Source organism: Colius striatus, chromosome 6, assembly GCF_028858725.1.
Source record: "Colius striatus isolate bColStr4 chromosome 6, bColStr4.1.hap1, whole genome shotgun sequence".
Classification (NCBI taxonomy): domain Eukaryota; kingdom Metazoa; phylum Chordata; class Aves; order Coliiformes; family Coliidae; genus Colius; species Colius striatus.
In genome coordinates this window covers 1,765,510-1,792,600 of record NC_084764.1, presented here as the reverse complement: position 1 = coordinate 1,792,600, position 27,091 = coordinate 1,765,510, and the positions used below count along the sequence as shown (strand labels likewise).

Here is a 27,091-nt window from a genome sequence, read left to right as displayed (position 1 = left end):
AGTGGCATGGTGGGAAATAATCTCTTGGGGACGAGAGACAGAAGATGGGCAAGGGGTGGGACACAGCTGGGACATAGGATGGAGATGTAAAGAATGCATAAGGAGCAAGATCTATAGGGGAAGAGAGAAATTCAAACCCTGTTCTGCCTGGTCAGTCTGTGGATATTTACCTGGATGGTGATCTTATCTACACTACGAAATGTGTGACTGTGGCTGTGCTGGGACATGACATAGTGCTGTGGTTAGAGGGGAAATGTGCCAAGCCAGAGAACTGTGCACTGAGAAATGGGCTGAACATTATCTTTGTGCCAGATTTCTACTTGTAGGGACTGTTAAAAAGCAACAGTTAAAGGCACCATGAATGGGAGGTAGAAAAAAAGGGCTTTGATGTATCACAAGGCAGCTGGGAAGAAGCACCCCTGTTTGGTGTGGCAGAAGGGGTGACAACTTTCTGTAGTGGAGGAGTCTCATTTGTGCAGAGAGCAGGGAGAGGCTGTGCAGAAGAAAGGTGTGAGCTGGGCAGGCCAAGCAGCCCAGGAGTAAAAGCATCAACTTGAAAAGCTGAGTCAGACAAGGATGGAAAACAAAGACCTGGCAAAGCTCAGCCTGTCAGATTTGTCAGCCATCCCAGTCTGAATAGTTGCCTCTATTTAATAAATACATCTAATACCTGCTGGGCCTTGGGGCAGCCTGAACAGCTTCATGGTTTTTAATTTATTTTCATTTCCACAGACACTCTGCTTTTGATGTTGAATAAACTGTGATTTATTTCCTCTAAACCAATCCCGACTCTTGCTTGGCTCATGGCTGTGAGCAGTCTCAAGGACTGCCTAATTGTCCCTTCCACCTTTAATGGATGGAGTTGTCTCTGAGGATATGCAGCCCCAAGTTGAATTCTGGCTATTTGAAAGGCACAGGCATGTACATCTTCCCACCTGTCACACTGTCAGTGTGCTGCTGGTACCTGAAACCAAGGCATGGGAAAAAGCCTAGAGATGAAAGAGACCCGAAGAAGGGGAAATGAAGGTTGCTATCCCTGAGATTTAAGCTTTGGAAATGTCATCTCTCACTTGGTGCTTTTATTTCTACCTCTGTAGCTCCAGATTCAAGGTATCAGTCTCTGTTATCAAGGTCGCCTTCACAACCCAAAGGAACTGGGGAAAAAAGGAAACTTGGATTGGTGAGAGTACCACAAAATCTATGCAAAGGAGCTCATCTTTTCTTTTCAGAAAAGCACAGGATCAGTGTCACTGGTATGAGCTGCCTGAAGGGGCTATTTTTGTTCTTTGGAAGCTTTTCCTTCTATTCCAACACAGATTAATTATGAATATTTATGTATATAGCACCAAAAATGTGATAAGCAGTTTGCAGGCTGGCTTGCAAAATCTGTACACCGTACTGCAAAAATTAGCTCTCTCTTCTGGGCTTTGTGCCTGGTCACTCACTCTTTCTAAACAGCTAGCAGAGAACAGAGACAACATGCATTTGTAGAGCTGTAGCCTCTATTCAGAGCAAGAGGAAACTGGTGCAGGCAGGAACTGCAGTTTGTGGTAGTTTAAGATCAGACCCCTGTCACTCAGAGCGTGCCCTGGATAAAAAACATTTACCATCCTTTCTCTGAGCTGGCCTGGACCATCGCACTGATTAAACAGGCAGATCTTTTTCCCGCTCTTTAGTGAGACAAGGCATCTGGGCTAAACTTGCAAAGATCTGGTAGCATTCTAAGATATACCTGGCAGCCTGGTATCTGTCTTTCAGATGAGACAGTTATCAAGATCCCGAGCATCTCTGCCCATCGAAACTTGCAGAGCACTTTACTGAAAGAGAAACATGAAGCTTTCTGTCCACGGGAGACTCCTACCAGGGAAATTGCAGTATGATGACTTCAAATTACTTCTCTGCTGCCACAAAAAATAGCAGAAATTAATATGTGCTGTTAAGGGACTGCCACATGCTGCCCCAAAGCTGACAGTAATGGAAAGAGTATTGCCAATACAGACGGTTCGTTAGTTGACTTATGCAAATAGGCATATTGGAACAGAGGAGCTATTGCTAAATATAAAGTAAGTCATATTGTCCTACGACTTGTGGGAGCTGCCAGAGAACTGTGCAGACTACTTGTACATGATTTCAACAGGCTTTCAATCAGGCTTTTAATATACGTAAAGAAGTGTGTGCCCAGATAATAATAAGCTCTGCCTTTTATAAATTACAAATTCAAATGTGTATTGGAGTCACAAGTGGCATTTCCTTCACTGTATCTGCTTCTGAGTCTGTGTAATCCAAACTGTGTCTATTATCTGTAGCAAGGTCTGTGAAGAGAGAACACTGCATTGCTTCAATATTAACGCTTAGTGCAATATTTGTGAATTAAATTGTGCATATAGCAAAAGAGAATCTGTCTGGGCCATTCATAAAATGAGCTTTGATATAATTTTAGTAAGTAAAAAGCTGAAGGGAGACATTAATAATTTATTAGCATTTGGATTACATCTCCCAGTGCTTGTAGTATGCTGCCTTCTTGGAGGAAAAGAGCACAAAGGCAGTCTTAGGCTGCAAAGTCTAATATGTCAGTGTTGACGAAAGATGCCTCATTTTGAGGGCTATTTTTGCTCTCAGGGTGATGGTCATAGCTCTAGGGACAGCAGTGGGATGAACCACAAACCTGCTGGTATGTGATGCCTTTCCAATTAACAGCATGAAATGAAGTGGGTGGTACTGGTACCACCCTGGCACACAGACACCCCTGGTGTAAACAACAGGCTGGGTGCCCTGAGAGTCCTGGGCTCTAACAGCCAATGAACAAAAACCTCGAGGGTCCCAATGTGGCTGGAAAGCATGGGTGACACCCACACAGATGTGAGGCCCAAGACAAGGGCCATCTCTAGGGGAGTGAGGTGCTCCTTAATACTTGTCATCTCCTGTCTTTGTAATTTCCTGGCAATGCTCATTGTCTTTTCATTTCTCAACCCATCTTTACACTCCAGGCTTTTTGTTTCCACATTCTCTTACATGTCCCTGCCTTGCTTCCTATCATATCCTTCTTGGTGGCAGTGATGCTTATTTTCAAGCTCCAGGCTTAGTCATGTTATTGCCACCTTGCACTGGTAAGCCAGAATTTGCACTGACATTCACTTTTTTTCTTTTAAGAATTAGATGTTCTCCCTTCTCACCTATTCCTCTGGTTTGTGTCTTTCAAATTTGGCACCTGTCTCCTATTTCTGTCTTTCCCTTATCTTGCTGCTTCTGATGTGCTATTTCCAATATCTGACCACTATCCCCTATAACTTCTTATTTCCCAGCTTCTCCAGTGTTTAAGTTCTGAGAAACCTTTCCTAGTTCTGTCTCCATCATGTTACCAAGACTTTCATCTCTTCTTACAGCACTCTCTTGAGTCATTCCCAAGAAGCTCTTAGGAATAAGTAAAGGCTATTCCTCTGCTAACCATATTGGAGCAGAATCTAACCTCTCTTTTTTCTGCTCCTTTTTAAAAGTTGCTCTTCTTTTTTGAAGTTAAGTGTGGGAAGTCATCTCGAATCTCCACTGACAGAGACAGAATATATATTGTCCTCTCAGCCCCAGGCAGGACACAAAGGGCCATGGGCAGCATGAGGGACCTAGAGGTGCCTCTACCTATCTCTGTGCACAGGGGGTTTCTTTTTTGCACAGGGGTCCTTGGTGCACAGGAGTTTTGCTTTCTGCAGGTGCTGACATTTTCTACTCCATGTATGCTGAAAATACCTGCATAAAACTGAGCAGATGCTCTGAGAGACAAGCAGCAGCAAAAGGTCATGCCCACAACAGCCCACCAGCATCCTCTGAGGCATGCTGTTCCAAGCCTGTGCTGATGTGCCCTGCTTTTTTTACAAACACTGTAAAGGAATCCCAGTTTTAATGGGGTGCTACAGACAATGACAAGCAATTTGAGGCCCCAGAGTCTCTCTCTCCAGCACTGAGGGCCTATGTAAATCAAAGTAGCGATGGAAGAATCTGTTCACAACATTTTGTTATCTTAAAGAGAAAACAGAGATCCTTAACCACAGCAGCTGTCCAAAGGAGCAATCCTAGCCTAGACTAATCTCTGGTGACTCCGAGCACCAAAATATGGTGTGGATGGCTGGAAGAAGAGCATCTGCCTCTGGTCCTTAGCATGGAATACCTATCACAGGGCTAGGCCAACTTCTTTCCCAAGCTAAACTCAAAGCCCAAATCTGTCCACTGACCTCCACGGGTCACAACTTCTGATGCAGAACAGCCATCTGGGCAGTGCCATTCCAGAGCCAAGGCGATAATTTGGAGAGTTCCCAACATTTTCCTGTGGGAAGGAAGCTGGGCAGCTGCTGCTGCTGTGTGTCTCTAGAAGGCAGCCTGCCAGTGCTCTGGGCTGTCGCCCTGTGCTAAACAGACTTTTAAAATTCATGGCCCTCAGTGACAAAGGGAAATGCAAAGGTGCACACATGCACCTAAGGAATCAATGCTCCCACATGGTGACACTGAGCGAGCGCTGGAGTGATCTCTGGCCGTTTCCCCTGTAACTGTGCTACTGACAAAAAGGGTATAAAATGTTGGTGTTGCTAGTGGTACTGCTTGCTGCTAAGAGGAAAGGAGCTCTCTGTCTGTCTGTCAGCTTTCCTCTGGCCACTGTCAACTTTGCTTGTCAATAGGCAACTGTCATGAGAGATCACAATAGCTATAAATACCTCTGAAAATTGAAAAACAAACCCCAAACCCAACCCAACACTGAAAAGAGCTTGTTGTCAGGCAAATAATGAACATGGAAGAGTACTTCAGGAAGATCCTTTCACGTCAACCCGTGCACTGCTGAAGCTTTCTGATTACTTCACTTCCATCATCAAGAATCATCAGTGAGGAAAGAGCCCTGTCCTGGTGCCAGGCTTACACTAAATTTCACCAGCTCTGAGCCTCTGGAAAAAACAAGGTGCAAGTTCCTACCCTGCAGAAGACTGACAAAACCACTTCTTCAGCGTATGAGGTGGCAAAAGAGTTTGAAAATGACTCAGCATGGTGTACCAGTGACACCTCTAGGTATTAGATATCCCACGAGACAATGCAGTTCTAGCAGTTTCCTTAGAATACCTGTCTTCCAGGTATCTCTTCCACTTTGCTGGGCTGTCATTTTAGACAGTCTTTTTTCTCATTAGGCTGTTTGTCTCTCCCTACCCAGAAAGCTGGGTGAAGCAGTGTGTGTTGCTACTTGAGAAGCAGAAATGCTCACCGCTAGCACGCTCTTGTGAGAACCCACAGCTTTCACATCACTCTGGAAACCAGCTCTGGCCTCGTAAGACTCCATGGGCAAGTACTCGGGAAGACGAGGCACAGCTACCCACCACAGCCCTTTACATTTCCAAAGGTGGAGGCAAAACCCCAACTCTGTGTGACTGCAGTTAGTTCTGCCAGACCACTTAAATGAATGGGACATCACGATCATCACTCTTGGCAGATCTGGCAGCACTAGCACAGCTATTTAGAGCTAAATACTTCAGGCTTGGGTCCACTGGCAGCACAAGCTAGCTGCTGTGCATACACCTACACTGAACACTGAGCTCCCTGAAGTGAGTGCACTGCAGAGGCCACACTTTCCCTTCCCAGGGTGCAAGAGTTGGAGCCTGGGAGAGGTGAGCTTACCCTGGTGCTCCTTTCAGTCTATATTCTGGCTAATACAGATGAGATTTGGATAAAGCATGTATATATTGCTCTCACCCTGATCAGATGCAGAAGTGTTAAGTTTTTCACCATGATACAACAGTAAATAATCTGAAGAGAAGAAAGGAACGAATCCTGAATTGCTCACAAAACAGCCAGTTCTTCAGGAGATTTTCCATGGAGGATAATCATCTGAGCATATCCAGTGCTTTAAACTGTCTTAAATTGTATGAAATATCACAGTTAGGCACTTTGACAGGCTTCCTTTAAAATCTATGACAGTAGACTTGAATGCATCCACTACGTTGCTCAGATTTTGGCAGACAGATCCTGCAGCAGCAGCCACGAGAGACATTCTCCTCAGCCCAGAGAAGCTGAATTTCAGAAACATTGCTTTCCTCAGTGACAGCAGGGGCAGAGGGCATTGTCAGGCAGGGTCAGCTCAGAGGCCATTTTCATTTAAGCCTTCTGTGAAGCACTGACAGTCAACAATGATGCATTCACCATCTGTGCAAACACTGATTTTCACCTGCAACACTCTTTGGAGGCAGTGTCTGAACGACCTGACTTGAGAAACACATTTGCTTGACTGCCTCTTCTAATTTCCACAGCAGTCTGGTCTCAACTGCATGGCAGTTCACTTTTAGCTAGGTTTTATTTCACTGAGTGGAGGAAAACCCAGTGTGATACAGATACGTTATACAGATTGAGAGAGAAATATCTTTATCTGCTGAAGACGTGTGTTATTTCAGGGTATTTTCATTTAGTCTGATTAAAGTGGCATTTCTATAGAAACAATTGATAAAACAAACAACAAACAGGAAATCCCATGCTAACTGTCAAAAGCCAACATAATGTTTGGCAGATTGCTAGAGATGAGTAAATACTCTGTTGTTTTGGGCTTTAAAAATACACAACCCTTCCCCCTCACTTACATGGTTAAATCAATTCACGTTGGGCATGCATGAGTTGCTTTTTGTTGGGGAGCAAGTAAAGGTTTGAGTTAAAATATCCCTGCTTCACCTAGTCCCAAGGGTGCCTAGCAGCCTGCCTGGTGAAGTGTTACTGCTGTAAAATCACAGTCACAGAATTTCTTAGGTTGGAAAAGACCTTTGAGATCATCGAGTTCAACTGTTAATATAGCACCGACACATTCACCACTAAACCATGTCCCTAAGAGTCATATCTACATGTCCTTTGAATATCTCCAGGGATGGTGACTCCATCACTTCCCTGGGCATCCTGTTCCAAGAATTCCCTCCAAAAGTAGACCAGAGCTGCAGAAAAAGCCACTCAAGGCTCTGTAGGGGATCTCTGAGGATATTTGGACACATACAACCCCTGTCTCTGCTCACCTACCAGGTTCTCCCACCAGCAAGAGAGCTGCCATTGGTCACAATCCAGTTTTGTTCTCATGTACACACATTTCTTTAAGAACAGGTGTAGTTTGTTTTTACCACCACAGATTCCCAACGTGCTGCACACAACACCACTGTGTGTGAGTTCTTGCTTTGCTAGCTCAGGGCTCTCACTCTTCCAGGTGGGACTCCTAGAGACGTGGGTGTGGATGTGCAGAGCAACCACTCCTTTGGAGCATGATATATTATCATTCCTTAGGAGTTCAATGCTTAGTCCCTTGCAGAGTCGAAGCTTTAGCACAGGTGACAACTTACTACTGGACATTTGTCCTACCAGACTCAACATTTTTTTTACAAGGGAATACAAGTAAGGACTTGTATCTTGGTCTGAATCCCTATTATCACCTGCTCTCCATCCCCAAGCAAACCTGTGTGCTGCCCACCACCCTGCTCTCCAGTTACTCTGTTCTCAGCTTCAGTTGCTGCCTTCTGGCAACAAAGCACTATCTGTCTCCTTGGTCACCTGTTTCTTAGATAACTCATCCTAATATGTATCATCTCCACAACACAGATAATACTGTTGCATGAACAGATTTATCCTTTCTAACTCCACCGAGTCTGTCACATTGTCTTTGTCATTCTGATCCCTTCCCTGTTAGGAAAGCATTTGGCTACAGGCTGCCATGCTGCTTTCTGCTTTGGAAGACCAAAACCATTCTCCAGAAAGCCAAGTGAAATCATTCGCTTGTGGCAAGCTAAAAGAAGGGGATGAGGGAGATTGCTGAGGCTTCCGAGAAGCCTGACAACCTTTTAGAATCTCACAAAATAGGTCTCCTTAAGTGATGCATGTTTGAGTTCACCTCCAAAGACTCTTAGAGACGCTCTGATGGGAATTTCTTTGCTAGAACAGCTCAGCAGACCCACGCAAGTGTGTTAGTACTTATAATTTATAGGGTAAATATGAAGACACACATGATTTATTGATAGAGCACAAGCTATATATAGCGCCCTTAACTGTATTATTAAAACAGAAGGTAAATAATTAATGAAACAAAGCAAAGATACATAAAACCCTGGCAGTTTCGATGGGAAGCATTCCTGTCTTGCAATAATTAAACCAGCATCTATTCTGAGTACATTTTTATATCTTCAGACAAAAAAGATTACTTGCCCACATCACATGCACACTACACCACCACGAGTGGCCACAGAATCATGCAGCCAGCGGGACAGAAATCAGGAGGAAAAATGCTGATGGCTGTCAGGTTTCAGTGCCAACCCACGCTCGGGACAGGATTGCCATCTGTGGGTATCGGTCAGTTCTGCCTGCTTGGCCCTCAGGTTAGTTTCACATTAGATGTAACTCAAGTAACACCTATCATTTTTGCAAAGTCCAGTGCTGACCATACACATGAGAAGTGTAACAGCATGGCAAAGGCTTGCTTCAGCAGAAAGCAAGAGACAAAGTTCACTTCTTTTAATTATTATTAGAATCAGAGGACTACTCAAGCAAAGCAAAATTCAGCCAGCATTTGGTTGTTTCCATAGGCACCTCTCCTCATGTAGAGAGGGGTCCAAAACTGGACATAGTATTGGAGGTGCAGCCTCACCAAAGCTGAGTACAGGGGAATGATCACCTCCCTGCTCCTGCTGACAACACTGTTCCTGATGCAGGCCAGGATGCCACTGACCTTCTTTTCCACTTGGGCACACTGCTGGCTCATGTCCAGCCGCTGTCAACCAACACTGCCAGGTCCATCTCTGCCTGGCAGCTTTCCAGCCACTCCTCCCCAAGCCTATAGCACTGCTGGGAGTTGCTGTGGCCCAAGTGCCTTATTGAAACTCATGGAATGGGCCTTGACCCAGCCATCCAGCCTCTCTAGATCTGTCTGCAAAGCTTCCCTACCCTCAAGTAGATCAACACTTCCACCCAGCTTGGTGTCATCTGCCAACTTAATGAGGGTACACTCTATCCCCTCATCCAGATCATTAACAAAGATGTTAAACAGGAGTGGCCCCAGCACCAAGCCCTGGGAGACACCAGCCATGACTGGCTGTCACCATCATGACATCATTGCATCATCATATTATTACATCATCACATTATGACATCATGGCATCATCACATAATTACATCATTATATCATGACATCATTGCACCATCATATCCTTACATCATCACACCATTTCCACATTAACAACACTAGTAAGGTCAAAGTGACAGTACAACTAGGTCTTGAGTTCCCTCATAAGCACTTTGGTCAGTCTCAACAGTCCCAACACTTGACACAAACTCGCTCCAATGCAAGCACTGCCGAGGCATCCCTACCTTACTGTCCAGGTATGAGAACCCAGCTGTCTTCCTTGGGACCCACGCTAAATACTTCCTAAGCTCAGCATCAGCAAGGCCTTGAAATGCCAGAGCTCTTCTGCTTGCACCAGTGCACGTAGCTCCAGTAGCTGATGAACTGCAGTTTGGTAGGACAGCATCAGTCCTCCAAACGCATGTAGGGTTCCTTTCTGAGAATCTCCAAGTGGATTTAAGAGCAGCTCTATTTATTCCTCTTGCTAGGGGCAGCTATAAGCACTAGATGGAACAGTAATAACTGCTCCCACAGGTGGTAGAAAAATGTCTGCTTATAAGGGTGGAATCAGAGTCATTGTTGGCTACTTCATCAGTGGGTCTAACGGGGCATCTTCAAATGATTTTGGTGGTTCCGACTTCGACAATTCTCAACGAGCTAAAGGAGTGCAGCCATCGATTTCACCATCTCAGGAACATGGTTGCTCATCAGAAGGCACACAGCTGAGGGAGATGTTTTCTGCCCAGCATCTTCCCTGAGATTTTCAGTCTTGTACCAGTTCATCACAGCCTTAGCTCCCTGACACTGGCTGGCCGTTGACAAGATGGTTTATCTTCAGTTCTACAGATTTAAGTGCTTTCATTGCTCACAATGGATACAACTTGTTTATGGCTGCAATTTTGCCATAGTACCACAGCTTTCTGAAGAGACAAAACCCCCCGTGAGAGCCAGTAGACTAGGATGTGCTTCATTTCTTACAGCATTAGGGCACTTATGAGTCCTTCCTAAACAGTGGGCCCATCTGAACCAGTCCAAGCCCAGATCAGAATCTGTGACAGTTCTCATGCCCAAAGAACTCATCTCCCAGGTAAAAAGGCTGAGAGGGCATCAAGCACCAAAACTAACAACCAGCATTGAAATTAATGCTCCTGTAAGTTCTGACGACTTTCCATTCGTTTTGAATAGAGCTTGGTGTATCTAATACACGAATAATCAGGCCTGAATAATAAATTACAGCCGTGCTTATACAGCGTGATGGATCTGCTCTGCTGAAACACCTCCAGGCTCGGGCACATCAACACCCTCTAATAATGCAAAGGCACAGATCCTACATTTACACAGACGTATCTGTATCCGTGCAGGCACACTCAATCAGCTGCAGGAGCCCGGGAGAACCTGCACTTGGATTCCACCAGCCAGGAACGAACTCGAAGAGGCAGCTGAGCGGCGGGACTCCCTCACGAGCGTCAAGCCGCCGGGAGCAGTCCGTAGCTTCTCTACACCTTTCCCCAGTACGGTGAGGGAGGCAATACGGAGCGTGCCTCCGAATCACGCCAGGGCCGTGCGGGCCGAGCCGCTTACACACACCAAACCCGCGGGGCCACGGCCGAGGCAACCCCTGAGGGGAGGGAAGATGGCGGCGGCCCGCCCCCGGCGCTGGCGAGCGCGGGCGGAAGTGACGCGCGGCGGCCGGAAGCAGCGGGCGCGGGGCCGAGCGGAGGCGCCGGCGGCCGGAGCGCGGGTGAGTCGCGGCCTGAGGCGCGGCGGCGGCGCGGCCTCTCCCCGGCCTCTCCCCGGCCTGCGGCTGCGGGACCACGGGGCTTCACCTTTGCTGTGGCTACAGGTGCCGCGCGGGCTCCGGGGCAGCGCTGTTTGGCCGGGTGCTTGCCTCGAGCCAGGGACGAGGCCTCGCGTCTTGAAGACTTCGATTCAGAGTCGTGTAGCCGAGGCCCGTGAAGGCTGTGAATGCAGCGGGACCGTCGGGATTCGTCACCTCTTTAGTTTGTTAGTAGTAGCGTGTTGCTTTTAACTTGATTTTGTGTCGTGACAGTGCCTTTTTATTGCAGAGACTCCTCAGGTAAGCTGCGGGCAGCAGCGGCTCTGGAGGCAAAGTGCTCATGGTGTGTGCCTGACAGGCAAAGCAACAGCCACTGCATCGTATGACCAGTGTGAGACGAGGAGCCTCTTCTTGCAGCTGTTCACAGGGATTTTTCTTCTAGATATCCGCCTTCTCTGTACCAAATAGACGTTGTTGCTTGTCTTGTGTAGCCCAGATGTTTTAGGCTATTAGACTTTGCAGTACTGTGTGCAGAAAGCACACACATTACCGTTCTGCAAAGTGGCCAGGAATCCTGAGTGAAGCTTTCAGTGGCCACTAACCTAGAGCAGGGAAGTGGTACTTTTCCATTGATTGCTGAGCTGCCTTGGAGAAGCTGAGATGGGACACTTTCCTTCTTCCTGTATTTCCTTACTTCCACCAATAAAACCTGAAGAAATATGTTAACTTGAGCCCCTGTTTCCTCCTCAGGAGGTCTTCAAAACCCACCTGGACACGTTCCTGTGTGACCTGATCTAGGTGGGACCTGCCTTGGCAGGGGGTTGGACTGGATGAGCTCTAGTTGGCTTTTCCAACAGTATCAATGGAAAGATCAGAGCGTGACAGAAAACTGTTTATTGAGAATTTTAGAGCACTCAGGGTGTACAACAACAGGTGATAATGTATTCACTTAATAACCACTGTGTTCTGGTGAGTATAGGCACCTGTGGCCCTTTCACAGCATTTCTGATCCCTTACATGTGTTCCTAAGGCAGTATCCTCAGCAAATTGCACAGGTTGTCTAGTTGAGGGTCACAGAATCACAGAATAGTAGGGATTGGAAGGTACCTTCAGAGATCATTCAGTCCAACACCTTGCCAAAGCAACTCCACCTAGATCAGGTCACACAGGAACGTGTCCAGGTTCGTTTTGAAGCCCTCGAGAGAAGGAGCCTCCACGCCCTCCCTGGGCAGCCTGGGCCAGGGCTCCCTCACCTCAACAGACAAATAGTTGTTCCTTATGTTTAAATGGAACTTTTTGTGTTCCAGCTTCATTCCATTAACCCTTGTCCTGTCTAACCTCTTGAGACAATGACTGTATAGTTGGCTTGTTGTTTCTGACAGTTCAGAGAAATGAACACAGTTTCAAAGCCCACTGTATTTTCTGATTTAACTTTTTTCATTATGCAGAGACTTGGACCAGTGTAGGTACATCTCTGTGTGATAGAGGCTTAGTGCAGAAAGATTAGCAGCTTTACTTATAACTGGATGTTTTGTCTCTGTTAATCCTAGCAGCATCCTCATTTAGGCTTTGAAGCCTGTAATGGTAGGGCATGAAACACTTGGCTTCTGCTGTGTGTGGTGCTACTTATGCATATCAAAGAGGGCCCTGTTAACTGAAATATAACTGTTGGAGCCCCTGTTGTGGCAGAAAGCTCTATAAATAAACAGCAAGTAGGTGTGTGCTTATGCTAAGAGTGCACAAAAAAAAGGAGATGTCTGTAGAAGTTACAGTTTTTGCTGTGCAGTTGCAAGGGAACTGGGCTGAAAGGGAGTGTTTCTGCCTTCTCAGCATCAGTCAGAGCTGCTGTGACCTTGCAGGTGTTTTTGTGTTAGGTCCTTCTCTGACAGGAGCAATGCTCTGTTCCCTTCCCGCTCTGAAGCGGCCTTTGCTAGTGTCTGTATTCCACAGATGTCCTTGGCTGTGTTGGTAGAGAAGCTGGGCATTTTCCCTGCATGGGTACAGGAAAGTTGCCCTTGCTGCTGCTTGTGCCATAGGTATGCTTGGTGTAAACACAAGTTGTTCTGAGGCTCTGGAGCTGACAGCTTTCATTAAGGTCAGTGTTTTGAGATGTCTGAAATCAAGCAACTAACTTGTGATGTTGGTGTGGGATCAAGGAGTCTTAATGTCTCAGTCATGAAGTGTTGAAGGGAATGGAGTCCCTATAAACTTTGACACTTTTGGAAGATGTACTTCACGTTGCTACACAAAGGTATGAAGTGTGAATGGTTTTAGACCAGCTGTTGCACAAAACAAATGAACAGCCAGATGTAAAACTCTCTGGGCCCCTTTGTGGTCTCAGAACCAGCAGCGTCACATCTAACCAACCTCTGGAGATAGGAGAAATATTCATAAATAGGTCATAAATAGTAGGTCATAAATACTGCATGAAGTACTTCTTGTGTCTGTTAACATCCTTCCCACTAGGTATCTCCCCATGTATTTTACAATAAGGTATGATAATAGCATAATACAAAACATTGGCTTCAGGGCAGTGGCAGTGTCTGTGCGAACACTGAACCTTGTTTTTGTCTGAGATTTAAGGCAGATTCACTTCCAGGCTTTGCATTTTCTCCTGTGCATGGCCTATCTATATGGCAGATAGTTGCAGTTTTAAGAATCCATCTCCCCTTTCCCTTCCAACTACACAATAAATCATCACTGAGTCCTGATAGGCTTTTAAAAGAGGGAGAGATGAAATATGTATGAAATATTTCAACATATCAAGTGTGGGAGTGTAACATTAGTGCTGATCAGTGATTCAAATTAGTGTGAAATATATTTTGCAAACACTTTACTTGCTGCCTGCGAGAAATGGATTGGTGTTCTCAGGCTTGGGGAATAAGAGATGAGGAATAATGCTCACAAATATTTTCATGCCCAGGAGGTGGAGGTGGGATAGTTGCCTTCCTGGTAGGTTCTGATATGCACAGAGGTAAATAAAGCCTTTATAAATATCACCCTTGGCTTTCAACCCAAAAGTGGCCTGGGCAATGAATGAAAATGCTTGGAAATAGCATGACTTTGATCAATAAGAGGGCAGTGAAAGAGTGAGAGAGAACTAGGGCAGGAGGACTGGTTAGGAAGGAAACCCTTTTTCTCTTGGGGGATTTGATTGATGAGAGCTGACAGAATCTGTGATAGTGAGTGCATTGTCCAAGTCTACATGGGCAGGCCCTTGCATCCTGACAGGGATGCTGATGCCAGGATGCTGAGAAGACCAAATGCTGGAGGAAGGAGGTTTGCATGATACTGTGCCTCTGATGTTCTTGGTGTTGATAAGGGAGTAAGTCAAGTCTTGGACCAAGTGGTTCAGTGGCTTTGCAAATCCAAGGCCGTGTTGCTGGCGTTCTGGCAGTGATGTACTTGTTGACTGGCTTTTTCCTGGATGGATGCCATTCTGCTCTGAGCTGACTAGTAGGCTAGGTGTTGGCTTGTCTGTTTGGCGATGAAGAACAAGGTAAGCAGTTTGTCTGGGACTCTGGTACAACTAGTTGTGTCTTGGAGTGATCCTGAAGTAGTATGGCTGCAGTATGTACAGAAACAGCAGAGTGGGGCAAAAATGAATAGTTTTCCCTTGCTGTCCCATCCTGTCCCCAGGCAATCCACTTCTGGAACCAGTTTCCCACGTCCTCAACAAGTTCCATGTGAACAGTGTGTAGAGCCGGGCTGCAAGAGCAAGAAGACAGGATGTTGTCAAGACCAAAGCCTGGGGAGTCTGAGGCAGACCTGCTACACTTTCAGAACCAGTTCCTGGCAGCCAGAGCTTCACCTGCAGTGAAGGTGGTGAAGAAAGCAGACAAGAGGAAAGGGACAGAAGGGAGCACAGATACTGAGAGACCCCCGCTACAGGACAACAAGGATGTGGTCATGTTGGGTGGTAATTTCCTTTCTGTGCTTCTTCAGATTTCTGTTCAGCATTCCTCAGTGCTTGTCTTTTCATCTCCTCTCAACCCAGTGTTGCTTTTGCCCTGTGTCCTCTTGCAGTATTGTTCTTAGCCTTATTGGAGAGTGCAGTAATAGATGCTATTAGGAGGCTTTGGTCTGGTGCCAATGTCACAGTAGTTATGCATGGATAACTTGACTGGTGTTTTTGTTATTTCCCCTCCCTAGGTTTTCCTGATGTTCTACCAGCTCTAACTCCAGCTCCTCCAAAAAAGTCCAAGATCAAAAGTGCCCGTGTCCACTTTGAAGATGAAGATGCAGAGGAAAGACTGGACAGTCACGACCGACACATTACAGCAGTCTTCAGCAAAATTATCGTAAGTCTCCTGTTACCTAGTGTTGCTGTCTGGAATGCCATGAATGAAGCAGGACAGGGATGAGGGGCTCTCTTGCTGCTTTTTATTTCTACAGCACAATGAAGCAGTTGTAGCTCTGCAGTCAAGTGTCCTGGTGCACCTTGAAAGGAAAAGTTGTTTGGGTCTGTTTTGGCTGTCTTTTAAATAAGGGTTTGAATCTGCTTTCCAGTCCAGACTGTCTACAGGTCACACTGCTTGCATGCAGGCATGTGCTCTAGTGTGGCTTTCAGGCAGTTTCTGGACTCTTTAAGGAGGATGTTCTTGTTGCTCTGTACTGACGCAGTTTTCTTTTACCTGATTCTTTGAGTGGTATGTGGACTGTTGGAAAATAGCCTCGCTTTGGTTCTAAATAAGCACAAGGTGTTCTGAGCCTGACGGTGATGGAGCAGAAAGATAGTGAGCTGCAGAGCAGACATGTTTTGAGCCAGCTCTTAGCTAACTGACATAAATATGTGTGGCTGTTGTGATGATTCCTACAGGGTTTCAGGGTCTGTTTTTTGCTGCAGGAACGAGACACGAGTGCAGCAGGAGTGGCCGTGCCCGTGCCCACAGGAGACCCGTTTCCAAGGGCATTTCACCGCTCCGAGATAAAAAGTGAGGTAAGATTGGGAGCAACCATTTTGTGCTCCCTTCATTAGTGATTAAAACTTCCCCACAACAAAGCCTAATGCTTGGTGGGTGGTAGGGCTCAAAATAAGTGACTTGGCATGCTGGAGATTATGAGCTAGCTCAGCATGTCTCTGGCATTCCCATCTTAGTGTAGGAAAGAGTTGTTCTACCAAGCTGCCATCAAATAGGTGCTTCATACCCTGCAGTTAAATAACACTGGAATCCTTTTGGTTTACTAAAGAGGTAATCTTCTTCAGCTAACTTTAATGAGGTAGATCAAATGTAATAGAATAGGTTGTGTTCTGCAGTTTCTCTTAATTTCTGCATCAGGTTTGGGGATCTCATTAGCTCTAAATGGTGGGTGTCAGGAGCTTGGGGCAGCACTTGGTGATGGAAGGAAGCTGGAACATAAAAAAGGTTCATTTAAACATAAACATAAACTGTTTCCCTGTTGAGATGAGGGAGCCCTGGCCCAGGCTGCCCAGGGAGGGTGTCTCTGGAAGGAGATGGGATGCATTCTGTGTGACCTGATCTAGGTGGGACCTGCTTTGGCAGGGTGTTGGACTGGCTGATCTCTAAAGGTCCCTTCCAACCCCCACCATTCTGTGATTCTATGATTTGATTAAGTCCGTGCCTACTGGAGTTGCACCTGATTTCTCCTGGCATGACATTGGGTGAGGGTTGCACAGATAATCTTTTGCAGCCTTGTAATTTTGACAAAAGTTTGTTTTTCTGAGGCTGGAGAGCTGGCAGCCATGGCTGCTCTCATCAGTCGTTGCTGTAGTAGCGAGAGCTGCTGGCTGAGTGGGAGTCAGCTGCTGGGAGCTGGTGTGTGACTGATAGCTGTGGTTGCTTTGAAGAGGCAGCTTAATTTGAAGGATAGCTTTTTTTTGAAAGAGTAATACTTTTGAAACTACCAGTGCTGTTTACCTGATGCAGGAGTGCACAAAGCAGCTACCAAGGGTTCAGAGTGCCTTTTAAGCTGCTGCTCTGGACAGGGGACGGGCAAGATTATTTTTTTGCCTAGTCTGCTTTGGATTTTCTGTGCATCCTGTGCAAGGCTGTTCAGAGCCATGCCTTTCCATTGCCTAGGCAGGCAGTGCAGTACTTTAGTCAGGATTATTTTAGCACCACTTGCCCACTTCTTGCTGTGTAAATCCCTTCACCCTACTGCTCTCTAATCACCTTATAAGAAGCTGGTTCTGAGCATGTGGTGAGCAAAGTGCAGTACAGCCCCATTTATCCTCAGAAATGCCAAGTATTCAGCTAGGCAGTTTCCAAACAGCAGGAAAGCTGGGACTGTTGTGTTGGTGATATTTTAGGTGCACTTGCCTGGCTTGAATTCACTTATAATTAATCATTTTCCTTCTCTAGGTTGCAAAAACAGTCATGCTTTTGTCTCTCTGTCCTAGCATTCGAGTCTGTTAAAAGAACAGCACATGCACAGAAAAGGGCAGGTGGCTGCCAGCAGCTTGTCTGTGTCACGTCCCTAAGCCGGATCTGAGGGTGTCTTTGGGATCAGTTCTATTCTAGGAGGAGGTATGTGGGGGAGTCTGGAGAGGAAAGTGGTGACACATGGCTTTCCCGTTTGCAGGTGAAGGTGGGATCTGAAAGAAAAAGCATCTTTGCACAGAAGATGGCAGCGAGAAGAGCTGCTGAAAAGGCAGCGACAGCCCCCTCTGCTGCTGAGTGCCTGCAAAGCGGATCAGCTGCTCCCGGTGCCCCGGGTCCTGAGGGATCAGCAGGAGGGGCACCTCTCCCCAGCATCGGGGGTGGTAAGTAGAGAACGTTCTGCTTATCCAGCCTGTTGTATTTACAGAGCCTTAGAAACCATAACATCAGTGCACCTGGTTTTCAACGTAGGGTAGCGCAGTTGTCCTCAGTTTAGGAATCTCACAGTCACTGGAATGTGTGGTGTGACAAGGATTTGAAGTTGGTCTGAGACCCAAGTGAACAGTGTGAAAATGGAGTTGGCTTTCTCACCGAGTTGCTTTTTGCTTCACACAGGGCCAAGGAGATTCATTTCTCCAGGTTCTTGTGCTCCTTTTCCTCTCTGTTTTACGTCAGGCTTGTCGTGGCTCATCATTGATTGCCACAAGTTTAGAAGGAGGCCTCTTGTGCCTGCTGAAGGTGTTTGAGACCACTGTGATGCAGATTCTCACTCCTACCTAAAGCTGAAAGGCTCAGTCTTCCGTCACCGGATCCACTGCAGTGAGCCTGTGGCTTTGCTCCATAAGGAGCGCTCTGAGGCAGCGCTGATGAGTCAGTGCCACCTCCAGCAGTTGCTTGTCTGACAGCAACGTGACAAGGAAAGATGAAACCAATTCAACTGGTACCAGCATCTCCAGGCTTTCATTTTTTCATTGTTGTTATTTTTGTCTTGGGCAGTGCTGTTTCCTTAGGACCACCATGTGTCTGGGTTTTTTCCTGATGCCCAGGAAATGGCATTGGAGGGTTATTGCCAAGGTTTCTGTCTACCCTGACTCCTGTCAGAGAGATAGTGTAGGAGAACCCCCAGCCTTCTCCTGTTCTGCTCAATGTGCAAGACAACTGTGGAAATGACATCTCAAACCTTCCTGAAGTTACAATGAGTGTCGTTACTGCTGTTTGAACAGAGGTTTGATGCTTCCAGGGTTGGCTGGTTTAGAGTCATATGGTTATTGCTGGTCACTATATGGAGCATATGAACAAAACACAAGAAATAAAGCCACTAAATCAGGTTCTGTATAGTGGGTTAGAGGACAGCTGGAAGGTCTCACTCTGACCAAAGGAGCATGTTACCCAGCTGCTAGAGTTAAATGAGCCTTTAAAAGGTGATAAAGGATATTTGATTTTGTTCAGGGTGGGGAAAAATGCTTCTCTGCTGAAACTTCTGATACGTTTAACCCTTAAAGGTGAATACAGGATGTAGAAGCAAACAAGACTGTGTTGAGAATGGATCTTGTATCCCTCTGCAGACTGGTTTACCTAATAATCGAAATTTTGCCTCAATATATGTTTACTGGAGCATGGTTCACATACAAAGGTGGGTTCAGGTGTTCTTGGGCAGAGAAAGAATCTAGTGTTCACTAAGCTGGAAGAATACTCTGATTGAGCAATTGTGAATTATGCTCCAGCTGGCCTTCTCTTGCTGTTACTTTGCATTAAAGAAACAAATCTCTTTTTCTCTCCGTGTTTGAAGCTAAATTAAACTTCTTTACTCCTGTTTTAACTTGGCTACCAAGGTAAAAAAAACAGATTGTGCAAGCCTGGTCATGATAAAATTGAGATGCATTCATAATGCTATAGGCAGTTAAATCACTAACTGCTTTCTCTGGTGGATCTTACAGATCAAGCTGGTGACTTTTTGACCTCTCATCGGCCTCGTCTCATTACGGGAGAAGGTCTTGGAAGCCAAAAGGGTGAGCAGGAAGCTCAAGCTATTCACAGAGAGAACTTGGAGAAGCTGCAGTCCATGTCTGAGGAAGAGATTCTGCAGGAGCAAGAAAAGCTTCTGTCTCAGCTGGGTATGTGCTTCCCAGGGTGGATTCTACACATGGAAGTTCCCTGAATGTGTGGATGTCTTATAAAGTCTTATAGTGGGAGCTTGGAATTCCTGCTGATTGCATGTGTGGGTAATCGAGCTTACAGTCATATCGATGGCTTGTGTGTAAGAATGCAGCCTGAAGGAATCGAAGAGCACTTGTTCTTCAGTGAGAGGGGGCTTGGGTTAAGTCTGTCCTGTCTCCCCTTTCCTGTGGGATAAGATGGTCCATGCCCTCCATTACTTCCCACACCAACAGTTACATATACATATATTGAGGTCCTAAACTGTAATTCTCCAAAGCAGACAGCAAGTGTAATCCCAGGATGGCTGTAGCAATGCTGAGGTGAGAGCAAGCCCTTGGTCTTCCCCTCCAAAATAACCTGAGGCTGGGGCCAGAGCTATCAGTGTCTCAACAGGGGGAACGTGGGCACGTGGGAGGTTTGGATTCAAATCTGGACTTGGTAGAGCAGGAGAACTTAAAACTTGCCTCAAACTTCTTGAAAAAAGTGCTTTAATTATCTGACTGTTGAGTGGAGGTGTTCTGGCAGGGGTCTGGCTTCTGGTACAGAGCCCTGTCCACAGTGGTGCTCAGGGAATGCTTGTCACTGACAGCTGATGACAAGACTGGCCAGAACACCAAGTGTGGTGTGTTTGATAGGACTTTTTGTGATCTAGGGCACTGTAAAACTTGGTTTCAGTGATTTTTGTGTGCTCAAGAAGAGCAGATGTACAGATGAAGGTAGCAGACCAGGGATTTTGAAATACTCATTATTTCAGATTCTATGGCATCAAATTTGGGCACAAGGGGCATTTTAGACACTTCAGGCTCTTGTGGGTTTAGCTTAAAGGTCATGTTAATGACCTCAGCTTTGTTGCAAGCAGCATAACTGGAAAGGTGGCAAAAGAACTGTGCAAAATAATTGTAGACAGAATGTTTAGGTGCCTCCTTCATTCAGAGAGCCGAGCTCTTCAAACTACCCGAGGTGAAGTGTCCTTTAACTTCACTGCTTATAACAGTGGCATGTGCATGAAAAGTATCTTGCTTATGAACTTTACTCCTTGTCCCCACTTCCCCTGTCCTTTGGGACATTAGTGGAGGGAACACTTGGGGAGTTTAAAAAGACTAGGATGTATTTTGAGTGATGTTGAGCAGGAAGTTATTTTTCTAAACCATTTCTTTATGTGCCCTGTGGGTTAGAAGTGAAGATCTTTCAGTCTCTGAGGCTTTAAGGAAACTAGGAGGAATTTTGGCATTCCCAACTTATCTGTGGTTGGGGAATGATGCACAATGAAACAAGTCTTAAACCAAATTACTGCCTTACAGATGAACTTGGGAACTGCACAGGCACAGAGGTGGGGATTGAAGAGACTTTTTCTCCATGTTCAGGAGTGTGAATAGTTTGTGGGTGTTAGAATGCTGCCCGGTCTCTGAATGAACCTTAGTTATGAAGCAGATGAGACTCCACAGTGTAGGGTCTGAGCATGGGTAGGCAATTCCATGCTGGGCAACGTCTTCAGGGCCTTATTATTACTGCTGTTGTGGTTTTACCCATGGAGACTCTGGACAGAGTAGGCTTATTTTCTGCCACGCTGTGCACAGATCGACATAATCAGTGGCTTATTTGTCACCGCTTGTGTGAAATGATGAAATAATGAATGCAGTCCCTTCCTTGCTGTCTACAGTCAAGTGTGAGAAAGTGAGAGCTCTGCTTGCATCCAAAAAAAATTATGTGTGCCTTAATGAGACTGGGCTGAATGCCCCTCCTTCACCAAGGGAGGCTCAGATTGCATCATGAGGAGAGTGTGCAGCAGTCACAAGTGTGCCATAGATCCCTGCATCCTCACTGAACTGTTTGAGATGAGAGTTGTTTCCTCTTTGGGATGAATTCTCTCAAGTACAGAGCATAGCTTGTCCTTGCTCCTCCAAAGAATAAATAAGCAGTGTAGGTGTTATGTTATTTGATACATTTCTAACCGTGCTTATTGGAGTATCTTTGTACTTTTTGGAGGCACAATGCTTAACTGTTCACCTCTGGCATAAGCATTCCAAAACCATCTTCTAGATGAAGAGTATTCAGAGAAAAAGTGCACACCATCAAAGATGGTGTCAGATACCTGTAGTAGATCTGAAAGTAAAACGATGGTCTTCTGTTTTCCTACTTGAGAGCAATAGGAACATTATCTGCCCTTCGAAACACCCCTGACACCCAAACGTTCCTTTCCAAAGCCTGAAGAGAGTGGCTCTGTCTATTTTCTGGATGTTATCAGACCATAATTGACTCTCAGGACAGGGAGTCAGTTCAGAACAAACAAGACCTCCTTCTCCTAAAGTAATATCTAGACTATGAACAGTCCAATAAAGAGCAGGTTATTCTTTTTGTGATGTCTGCTCCGTGTATTCTTGTAGCCTTCTGACTGATGCCACTTGGGTGGTCCACAGGCAAAATGTGAGACTTGGGTTTCTCTCATCATAGACCAGAATTCTCTTCATAGTGTGAACAGTCTTGTTTGGATGTGCCTTTTCAGTGGCAGTGAGGGGGAAAGAAACAAAGAAACAAATTTGTAAGCTGCGAGAATACCTGAAATCTTTGTGGTTGCCTTACCTTGAAAGACATCAGCTCTTTCTCTGGTGTCACCTCATGAGTCAGTTGCACACAGCTGATGTGCTCAAGAGCAGTTAAGTGCCTCAGTTTGAAAAGAAGCAACAGTTGGTACAGAAGAAGAGGGCATGTGGAATGAGAATGGAAAGACTAAGACGGAAATAGCAGGAGCTGTAGGCATATCAAGTATTCTGAGACTTTGTCACTTCACTCTCTGTCTCTTGGTCTATACTTGCAGATTCCAGCTTAGTTGCTTTCTTGAAGTCACGACATGGTGGTGATGAAGGCCAGAAAAAGGCATTAAAAATGGAACAGAACATACCTGAGGAGCTTGTGGGATCTCTGCCTGCGGCTCAGCATGGTGTAGGATCGTCTCTTTCCACACAGCAGTCGGGTCTGGAGGAATCTGGAAGGAAGGAAGAGAATAGGAAGGTAGAAATCACAGGTAAGAAAGAAAAGTGCATGTTATTAATGTTCTGAACATAAATATTATGTTTGCATGGTGCTTGCCTCAGTCCAGTTTGGGCTGATGTGACACTTTCAGTTATCCAGCTCAGGAGTTTGTTGTAATATTTAAAGAACACGTGTATTTGAGGTTCAAGAGATAACCTCTCTGTTCCTTCCATAGGTTAGGAGGGTGATACACTATGTGATGGAGGTGGGCATTTCAGTGGCAGGTCTTGCTTTGGTTTGGAAGTTTGTTCTGGGGTCTCTGAATGTGAAATGTGTGTTAAGCTGCTCTTCTGTTCACTTGTGTGAACAGGGAAACAGCAGAGTGTGGTACTGAGATTCAGCTGCTGCTTGAATAATGTCTCTTAACTGGGACTGGTTGGGGACAAGTGGATGTTGGGTAGGCAAGAGTTAGTGAGTTGCCCACAGAGTAGCATGGAGGTGACAGTTAATCCCACCTCAGGGAAACAGGTCGTTGATGTCTAATCATCACACTGCTCCTGATGACCCAACTCTTGTATGTATCTCACAGCCCACATGGTGATTTCCACAGAGTACAGTTCTTCTCTGTGCTGTGGATGAAGGGAAGTGTTAAGGTGTAGAGTATTCTGGCTTTTTTGGAAGAGCTGTACAGAGCTGTTGCCTTGTACAAGAGAATTACTTAATATATGCCTGAATGAGGAGAGAAAGCTGCTAGAGCACCCCATATGCTCTCATGGCAGGGAAAAGTGTTTTCCACCTTAAGCTGCTGCTTTTATTGTTGCTTTCCTTGTTGCAGTTCTTTCTCCAGTCATTTCTCTCTCTCTTTGTTGAGATTTTAGGCTGCCATTCTCTTCTTCCCCACACTTTTGTTTGTAGCATGTCTGTCTCCCTTGTTAGCTTGCTTCTCCCCCAGTTTCATGTCAATTTTTGGCTGTGTCTATCTCTCAGTCTTTTCTTCTGATGCACTTTGTGTCTCACTGCAACGTGCAGTCTGATTAAGGAGGTCTCTGAATTGCTCCTGGATTTCAGCTTGGTGTTTGCAAGAGATAACAAATGTTTACCATTTTCTTGACGAGGAGGATGAGTGTGTCAGTAAATGTGTGTGTACACACGCAGGAGAAGGAAAGCTGATTAGCTTCTTGTTGAGGAAAACACTGAATAGTCCTCTTGGAGTTTCACCACAAGTTTTGCTTTTCCACAAATCCATCTCAATCAAAAGGACTATTTTTAGTTCTTTTTAGTTCCAGAACAATTGAATGCACAAGTGGCACCAGATTAAGTGACATTCTTTTACTTGCCCAGAAGCAATAGAAGTGAGTTGTTCAGCCTGTAAATACTGAACGAGATGGAGCTATTCCCAAGTGCACTACTACAGTATTCTGAGTGTTGTGTGCTGACAACACCTTTTGCATCTGATGGGAAACTGCACAGGAAGGGAGAAGAGGAGTTTTCCCAGGATATTTGAAATAACAAAGAAAGGATGAGCTGGAACACAGCTGTGAGGCCAAGGGAAGCCTGTCTTGCTTGAATTTATGCCTCCAGGCCATCTTGGCCAGCAGCACATGTGAAATATTAATTTGACATGAGCACTTATTGTTGAGATTTTGCATCTTCTCCAGCTCAGAAGTAAACTTATTCATGGGTAAAGCAGCAGAAATGGTTGTTCTGAATTTCCCCAGGGAGAGGATGATCACACAAAGCAATGGGATTGCTCAAAAGTCAAACCTGCCCCTCTAATGAGATAAAAGGCTACTGTATCTAATAAACAAGATGGTGAAGCCTTTATCCAGCAACTTGTAATCCTGTAAAATAGAAAAGTACATTCTGGCACAGAGACGGAAGGGGAAGCAAAGCAGAAAGGGAAAAGGTTTCATGGTAGCCTTTAATATAAGCCAAGTCTGAAAAAGTTGAGTGCAAATGTTGCACTCCTGCTGTCAGCTTGTGTTTCTCCAAAGGGATTTCTCAGTAACTGAACGGTCTGCTGGTGCCTTGGAATGTAAATCTGCCTTTCCTTGTTGACAGGATCATAATCCTAAGGGCTGGTGGTAATGTGTGTAATGCTATTCATAGAGTGATTAACTCAACCCTGTCAGTTTAGTGATTAATGGAGAAAACAATTTGTTGAATTGCAAATGTCAATAGATGTAGGTTTTTTATGCTGATTTTCACTTCCTCTGGTTTTGCACCTACCACCCACCAACATTCCACTTTCTTACATTTCAGATGCTTTTTCCTTCTCTTCAATTAAAATGTGTGCTGAGCCTTTGGCTGAAGTTCTGCACAACAGCTTTCTGGCTGAGCAAGATAACTCTGTGCTTGGTTCCTTGCCTGACTCAATACCACATTGATCACAAGGGTGAAGCTTCATCCCAGAAAGGATGAGTGCCCTTCCTGAAAGTTTATCTCCTAATTGGAGGAAAGGGAAAGGTTAGGTTTCAGGCCAGTTATCAGCAGAAAAAGATCTGATGAAAGAAGAGCTTCTCTGTGGAACTCACTGTTCCTGCCTTGCCAGAGAGGACCAGGATTAATAGCTGCAATGCAGATGAGTTTTGGGCTGCTCCAGCAGGAGTGATGCTGCTGTTTTTCATACTCAGACTGGCCCTTCCTGTCCTTATGTGTGATTTCTCTTGAGAGATAAAGAATTCTTAGCTCATCTCCTCATGCTGGTATGGGATAGTATCCTGGTAGCAAAGCCTTACTTTGCTAGTGTTCAGCTCCTTTCCAGTTACATCTCTTCTGTCCCTTCGCTTGTGAGATTCATCCACATGCTGATGTGTCTTTCCTAGGGCAACCCCTGTGATGTCAGGCATAAATGTCTTGTTTCTTAAATTCATTTAGTCAAAGCTCTTTATAAAACCAGTAGTTTCTTCCTTTAGTACTTGCCCCTTTGAAATTCTTGTTCAACTGTCCAGTTTCCCCACTGAGCTGTTTCTCAGGCGAGCTGTGCAAATTTCCAGCTTTGTTGATCTTTCCTTCCCAAGCTGATGTCCTCAAGCATTTAGAGGGGGACACAGACTGAAGAGCAGCGTTGCAAACACGACAAAAGCAATGTGCTTGTGCTCTCTCCAGTGTGTCTAAGCTGAAGTCATACTGGTTTCCAGTGATTTGGTTGGACCTCTCTGCATTAATACTTGTTAATCATTTTATATCTCCCCCAACACTCTCCTGCTTGGGTGATACTAGTGTGCTTTCTCAAAGACAGAGCTGATGTTATTTTTCTTCCCTGGTTCTGATCACTTTTCCTCATTTGTGTCCTGACTTCTGTTCAGCTTCTCCCAAATTAGCCTTGTCTGTGAATTTCATTATGGTGCTGTTTACTTCCTCTTCTAGCTCTCATGAAAGATGAAAACAGCTTTAAACCTTTGATGTTTATGCATCAGCCAACAGCCAGTTTGAAAATTGTTTTCTTGTTATTTCACATGAGTCTGATACTTGGTGCAGTCTTTAAGCCAAGTAGGTTGGCAAAGAGGGAATAGTATTGTCCTCATCTCTGCCTTGGAAGTTAAGACTGCCATTTTTTTTACCTCCCCACAAAGATGATGATCTGCCTGTGAAGCCCAAGAAGGAATGGATTCACATGGACAACGTGGAGTTTGAGAAGCTGGAATGGATGAAAGATTTGCCCTCACCTCGACAGAAGAAAACCAAAAAGGTCTGAAATATGAAACTGCTGGTTTTTATCTTTGTGTCTGGATCATGCTGCTCAGCAGTAACAGTTTGGAAGGCTTCAAAAACTAGTCCTCTGGTTACTCAGATCTGTAAGATTTCTTCAGGCTGAGAAATTGCCCAGTTTCTTCCACAGGGTGGGATGAAACCTGGTCAGTTCAGTCTGTAGTGCTCAGGAGAGGCAGGAGGGCCCTGCTCTGGCAGGGGGGTTAGACTGGATGATCTTTTGAGGTCCCTTCCAACCCTTAAGGTTCTGTGGTTCTGTGGAGTGAGAGTCTATCACCTGTAATCTGGGATGAAACAGGTCTGACAGATAAGAGAAAAGGAAAGAGGGAGTAATTGTTGTAAAGAATTTGACCTGAGGAGTTTTTGAACTGTCAGCTGCCAGCAGTTGATGTAAGAAGTGGTATTTGAAGTGACAGAGTGGAAAGAATCTTTTTCTCCTCCCACTCTTCTGTTGTAGGGAATGCAAGCGCGATTCAGTTTAAAAGGAGAATTGATTCCTGCAGATGCTGATTTACCAACACATCTAGGCCTGCACCACCATGGAGAAGAGGCAGAGGTAGGTGTAATATAGTAGAAAGGGCACAGCCATTTCCATTTTCTGTGTTTCATTTGGCAGATTCCCTTTGTGTCAGGCCTTTGTAGTGACAAAAACCTTAGGGAAGTGTGGGTGAGTGATTCTTCTTCTGAAACAAGCTCCTGAAGAAAAACTGGGTCTGTGTGCATAAACTCTTCACTCTCAGAAAACTCCACCCATAGTGTTTCTCCTTAATGCCATGGAGGATCTGTGGTGTTGGAAAAAAGATGCACAAAGCTCCTTTTCTGAAGACATTCAGTTTTCTCCTGTTGCCTCAGTGGTTAGACTCTTGCAGTCGCCACGAAGCAGCAAACAGTGCATTGCATGAACAGCATTGCACTTCAGTTTCTCTCCCATTACACAGTATTTTACAGATAATCTGATTTTAAGGGGCCTGTTTTTACCTGTAGCTGAGGGTTTGGTTTTGGTTTGTTGGTGTTGTTCTTTTTCTCCCC

The 27,091-nt window shown here is 45.4% G+C and overlaps 2 protein-coding genes across 3 annotated transcripts in view; one reads left to right on the top strand and one right to left on the bottom strand.

Annotated features, from left to right (window-relative positions):
• The window catches only part of LOC104553806 (transmembrane protein 151B), a 31,097-nt gene extending 21,515 nt beyond the window's left edge, over positions 1–9,582 (bottom strand). The window contains exon 1 of the mRNA XM_061998725.1: positions 9,352–9,582. The gene's annotated coding sequence lies outside the window, so the exon portion shown is untranslated. The remainder of the gene's footprint in view (positions 1–9,351) is intronic.
• Positions 9,583–10,800: 1,218 nt separating this feature from the next.
• Positions 10,801–27,091, top strand: part of RPAP1 (RNA polymerase II associated protein 1) — a 32,040-nt gene continuing 15,749 nt past the window's right edge. The window contains exons 1-10 of one of the 2 annotated variants that reach the window (XM_061998300.1): positions 10,809–10,847; positions 10,950–11,110; positions 14,523–14,802; positions 15,036–15,184; positions 15,730–15,822; positions 17,427–17,607; positions 19,162–19,338; positions 22,197–22,403; positions 25,927–26,042; positions 26,520–26,618. In XM_061998300.1, the coding sequence (XP_061854284.1) occupies positions 14,613–14,802; positions 15,036–15,184; positions 15,730–15,822; positions 17,427–17,607; positions 19,162–19,338; positions 22,197–22,403; positions 25,927–26,042; positions 26,520–26,618 (1,212 nt within the window). In that variant the 5' untranslated portion in view covers positions 10,809–10,847; positions 10,950–11,110; positions 14,523–14,612. Of the gene's footprint in view, positions 10,848–10,949; positions 11,111–14,522; positions 14,803–15,035; positions 15,185–15,729; positions 15,823–17,426; positions 17,608–19,161; positions 19,339–22,196; positions 22,404–25,926; positions 26,043–26,519; positions 26,619–27,091 lie in introns of both variants that reach the window. The other variant, XM_061998299.1, reaches the window with a different exon arrangement.